The sequence below is a fragment of the Adiantum capillus-veneris genome, chromosome 19 (genome assembly GCF_014529385.1).
Source record: "Adiantum capillus-veneris isolate H3 chromosome 19, ASM1452938v2, whole genome shotgun sequence".
In the NCBI taxonomy this organism is placed as follows: domain Eukaryota; kingdom Viridiplantae; phylum Streptophyta; class Polypodiopsida; order Polypodiales; family Pteridaceae; genus Adiantum; species Adiantum capillus-veneris.
Window position 1 is genome coordinate 53,515,880 of NC_140949.1, and position 5,175 is coordinate 53,521,054.

General features: G+C 41.9%; 1 protein-coding gene across 2 annotated transcripts; it reads left to right on the plus strand.

Moving 5' to 3' along the window:
- The first annotated feature begins 265 nt into the window (after positions 1 to 265).
- On the plus strand, positions 266 to 4,484 carry LOC147434034 (uncharacterized). Of its 2 annotated transcripts, XM_086489868.1 has the most exons (5): positions 266 to 524; positions 2,812 to 2,979; positions 3,146 to 3,220; positions 3,319 to 3,672; positions 3,753 to 4,484. In XM_086489868.1, exons 1-5 carry the CDS (start codon positions 522 to 524, stop codon positions 4,122 to 4,124), a joined length of 972 nt encoding a protein of 323 aa, XP_086345994.1. In that variant the 5' UTR covers positions 266 to 521; the 3' UTR covers positions 4,125 to 4,484. The 2 variants fall into 2 exon arrangements, with proteins under 2 accessions (XP_086345994.1, XP_086345993.1); XM_086489867.1 differs by lacking the exon at positions 266 to 524 and having other exon boundaries at positions 2,806 to 2,979.
- Positions 4,485 to 5,175: the final 691 nt, after the last annotated feature.

Sequence of the window (5,175 nt, forward strand, 5' to 3'; positions counted from 1 at the left end):
ACGGACCGGTCTGGAACACTAGTTGCTTGGAGAGGTGCAAGGTGGGAGGTGAGGAGTTTTGAAATAGGTAGGCTATGGAGAGGTGTGAGGCTGGGGTCGTAGGGGGGCAAGTGAAAGATGGGGAGCGGAATGATGAGGAGGAGAATGGAGTATATAAAAAATTTCAGAGAAAAAGAAACAAGAAAATGGGGGTTGAGGGGGGGAGATATTGAAGGGAGTGGGGGTGTAAAGAGCTGGGGGCCTTTTGTGTCGCTCTTTAATTAAATGGAAACAGCTCCTCTTGGTCAGGCAGGGCACGCGCTTTGAAGTGAAGTTAGGAGCGAGGATTAGGGAGTATAATGTGGGAGCGGGAAAGCCGTCTGTGAGAGTGAGTGAAGAGAGTGTGTGTGTTGTGGCTACTTCTCTCTCTGAGTCTCTCTCTCTCTCTCTGTCTCTCTGTGCTTCCATCGCCGCCATATCTCCTTCCAGCAGCTTGCAGCTTCCACCGCTGTGGCCTGCCTCATCCTCGTTAGCAAGCTTCGATGGTGCGCTTCTATAACACATGCTCTGTCTTGTTGATAAACAAGTTTGATTAACTCTTGAAGTGAAGAATTAGCGAATTATATGCGTTTTCTCTTATCCATCCAAGCGTCATTTTAAGGTAGCAGGTGGTGGTCTCGACCTTAATGCAGGTGGCAGGGTGGTCATTAGTCGTCCAATCCATCAACCAATCTCATGAGTGTGTGGGTGTGCAGGCAATGGGTGTGTGGCATGTAATTCTGCAGTAGATAGTGCTTAGGTTTCTAAGCTAGTGAGCACAGCGTTTGTGTACTACAACTGCGTATCATTATAATTCTCAAATACCGGTCCTTGGTGTCTATGCTAATGTACATTGGCTAATCCTTAATTATCTGTCTTAGCGTTTTTGCTAATTTACATTGCTTAGTACTTAACTAATTATCTGTCTTAGTGTTCTTGCCATTTGCCTTGGCTGGTTGTTAGTTAGCTGTCTTAGTAGCCACTAATCACTGTGCTAATCTTACATTTGACCTAATTTTTGGTGGATTATCTATAAGTGTCTTTAATGTAATGTAATTTCTCGTGATTATGCGGGTTAGAATAATACTGGGAAAAAAAAACCATCCTCATGTTTTCTTCTTTTGATGCGATGTGCTCTAAAGGCTGTCAAAGCGCTCGTGAAGCTGTCCATTGTACGTACTCTCGCGCAGTCGCATGCTGGGTAGAGCCGCCGCCTTCAAATTTCAAGCCACTTTAGGCTCCTCGGACTTCGCATCGCAATCCTTAAAAAAATGGAGGAATTGACTCATGGAATGTGTAAAGCCAAAAGGAAGTCCATATTGTAAGGCCATGCAAGTTAAGAAGGACAAATTTATATAATGGTCTTCAGCAGCCTAAGGTTCAAGTTACCATAAAAGTGCCTTCCTATCCTAATCAAAATTGAGCCAAAGTCATCTCTAAAGGTGCAATTGGACGTACTATCTTTTGTTATTTTAAGTGGTTGGGGCCCTTTCTACACAAATCAACTACAGACATTCGATCTTTCTAATGTTTTGTAAGTTTTTTGTCCACCATTTTGGTTCTCTTTTGCAATCGGTAATTGGATCTGAAGAATTGGCCCCTTGTTTGCTGGGAAATTGCTCCCCTTATGGCCTCTCTCTCTCTCTCTCTATATATATATATATATATATATCTATTTGAGCCATTTTTAAGTCCTCTTCACATGTACACGTTGGGTGTAGAATTACACACACTCTCTAGGTGGGGGGACATTTTCCTTGGACCAAATCATGGTGCGATCCTTTTCTCTTCTCTCTCCATTTTTGGTGTTTTGGGTTCCTAACTAGCTAGTTGCAAGTCGGTGCTCAATTGCTCTGCTAAGTTTGGTAAACTTTGCCTCTAAATTTGGCAAAATTTGTCAAATCAAGCATGTTCAAGTAAAACCACTGTTTTGCAAAATTCCTAAGAACTAGTAACTAAATCTCTCTTAAGGAGCCAATTTTAAAGTTGCAAGTGGAAGCACTAGAGGATTAATAGATGTTAAGTACGTCCTTCCCACTACTGTTACAGTTGCAAGTTGACTATGTAGACCTTTTCTGCAAGATTGGTTTTTCAAGCAATTCTTGACAATTCTGTTCTCTTTTCTGTCTGTAGTATGTCTAATCATGTCCATTCCTTATGGTACAATTAGCTGGCTTATTTCAATGTACATTGCCGCCTTGTTGCGTGGTCTTCGAAGAATGTTGAAATCCATCGCGGTCTGTCTTCATATGTCGTTTCACGATTTCGACAATTTAGTGTCATTTCTGCCCATGCATTCCGTGAGTAATTAATTGCTGTCATGAATAAATTTATTGAACATATTGATGATGCCAACTTGAATGGGTTGAAGAAATAGCTCCTTCTTCACTTACACTTACACTAACCCTGTCCCCAGGTCTTTTGTAATCTTCTTTGCTTTCTTAATATAATTCACCTCGCTCTTTTCTGGCAAAAAAAATGGCTAGGTAAAAGTTTGAATTTGTGGGCTTTATACTTTTTATACTTCTGAAATGGGCAAGACTCAAGTCCTTAAATTTGGCCATCATATTGCTTGCTGGCTTAGATGAAGGTTTTCCATTGGTTCTTTCTACTTTTGAGCCAGTAGCTACCACCTTTGATAGCCATTGAGATCCTACCAGAGGAGATCGCCACTAGATAAAAAAATTGGTAGCTAGTGTACCGCCTATTCATGCTGCTACCGAGTTTGCCTTCCGTTTTGAAAGGTTTGATATGTGCCATGAGTACTTAGTTGGGACCATGCGATGCATGCAGGGAAAGGAAGAGCAGTGGGTCGAAGCCCTACTAGGTGAAACTTATTTCGGAGCATGCACCACTCATGCATCTGTCCGTAAGAATGAGCGCAATGTCTTCTGTGCCCACTGCCACGTTGCTATCTGCCAACATTGCCTACCTTATCACCTCAACCATTCTCTTCTTCAGGTACATTCTTCTTTGGCTAGTCATACATAATTACACAGAAGCACTGCATTTTTTAGCGATCGACGAGCGCAGTTTATAATTCTTTTCCAATGTTGTTTGGCCTCCGAGAGATATTGCGAATACCTACATGACCTGATTGTGCATGCTCTTCAATTTGCTTTTGCAGATTCGAAGATATGTGTATCATGATGTAATTAGACTGCACGACATTGAGAAGCTGGTCGATTGTGATCATGTGCAGGTAATTATATTTGTCATTCAGCTGAGTTGAGCCTTGGTTATATTGCAATTGTACCTTAAAATACTATATTGATGAAAAATCTTGCTCGCTGTATGTAGTCCTACATCGTCAACAGCGCCAAGGTGGTGTTTCTCAACCAGCGGCCCCAGTCGAGACCTGCAAAAGGTGTGGGCAATGCATGTGAGACATGCGACAGGATCTTGCAAGATGGCTGGCGCTTTTGCTCTCTTGCTTGCAAGGTGGATGCATCTCTCAATAAGGGGCACAATGGTGGTTGTGGAAAAGGCTTAAAGGCCATTGTTTCTGCACCTTGGTCGGCTTATGAAAAAGATTCGGATGAGCAGCTCTCTCCAAATTGTGTCTTTCCAGAGCCAACCTTGTCTAGCCTATCACCATCTTCGTCAGTCTCTACAGCCGATGATACTTCCCGGGCTCATCCAACTTTGCCACAGGTAGTCAAGTTTTTCAAAAGAGTAATCTATCCATCTTCTTACATGTGATAGTGATATTGATATTGATTCCCTGTTAACAGTCTACCGAGTTATCGAAGTTAGTTGGCTCAACAAGCCCCTCAACCTCTAATTCGATCAAATCATTGAATTCAGTAAATTCGCCCGGCACTTTGAAGTGGGCAAGGACCCTCAAGTGGCCGCCAAATACTGCTAAGTTGGCGAAACGGCTGCCATTCACTCAATATGGAAAGCTCTCAATCACAGCGAAGCTTCCCAGTGGGAACATATTGCATGCAAGCAAGCCATTTGATTCATTCGAACAATGTCTTGATTATCGTTATCCTTCATCCGCCGACATGCCGCTCGAAGTGGCTGCTTGTGGGCAGTATGAGGGCAATTTCTCTCTAGCAAAAAGAAGGAAAGGAACTCCACACAGGTCACCTAGCTTCTGAAGGTTTTCATGGCGAACATAGAAGCATTTTTTCAAAGCTTGCATCATCAAACGCTGTCGGGGAATTAGCCTGCAAAAGTAAGGAAATTATCTGCCTTGATTGATGGAGAATTTTGGGCTCTGGCAAGGAGCTGAAGTGTATCTTTTCCATAGGTCATACAAAAAGCAATAAAATTATATCAAGAGTCCTCCTGTTGATCCATTAGGGATGTAGTCAATGTAGAGTACTGAAGACACCTCTTGTGCTGTGAGAGGTAATTTTGTTGTGCATAAGGAGCCCTCCTCCCCCTGTTATCTCAGTAGTGGTCACCAAAAAACATGTACACTCTTTAACATTTGAAGGAAAGCTAAATTTCCTCTCTCTCTCTCTCTCTCTCTCTCACACACACACACACACACACACACACTTATATAGCTAGTTTTTTGAGTGGTTTTTTTTTTAATCAGTAGTAGTGAAAACTTTTTATATACATGTTTGTGTATTTACAAATGGACTTGCTATGCACATCACATTGTGGGAAACTATATCACACTGTGGGATCGTGATCCTCGAACCTTCAACCCTGAGGTTGCATCATGAAGGCTCAAACCAATTGAGCTATGCCTCTTGGGTAATGTTTGCTTACCAATGTGAGGGGAAGGTGTGCCTCAGCTAATTAGCCTTGAGCCGGTTGAAAATCAAGATTAGCCGGTTGCAAGCGATGGAAAGGGAAAAAAGAACCGATACGCATCATGCGAATTTGTAAATTTCTACACAGTATTTTTGGTTTGCATCCAGTGTTGCGGAAAAGTCAAAATTTTCAAGACATACAAAATTCCTGTTTTAGAATTTGCCAAGAAGAAATTTATGAAATGAGGTTTATTTTTTTGATTTTTACACTTTTTCTTTTATTGGGAGGATTTTCCGTTTTCCTCTCTTCAGCTTGCATTTTTGAAATTGAGAATGGCATGATATGATGATGTTGAGACACATTTTTCCTGAAGAGGCTCTCCCGATCATTGTTGTGCACGTTGCCATGCCATGTATGTTTGCCATCCATGGTTTTCTTTTA

Bases quoted from the DNA above. Each gene is read 5' to 3' on its own strand.
- LOC147434034 (XM_086489867.1), top strand. From the start codon at position 2,806: ATGCAGGGAAAGGAAGAGCAGTGGGTCGAAGCCCTACTAGGTGAAACT. The intron at 2,980-3,145 runs GTACATTCTTCT...TTGCTTTTGCAG, and splicing joins TCAACCATTCTCTTCTTCAG to ATTCGAAGATATGTGTATCA. The intron at 3,673-3,752 runs GTAGTCAAGTTT...CCCTGTTAACAG, and splicing joins CTCATCCAACTTTGCCACAG to TCTACCGAGTTATCGAAGTT.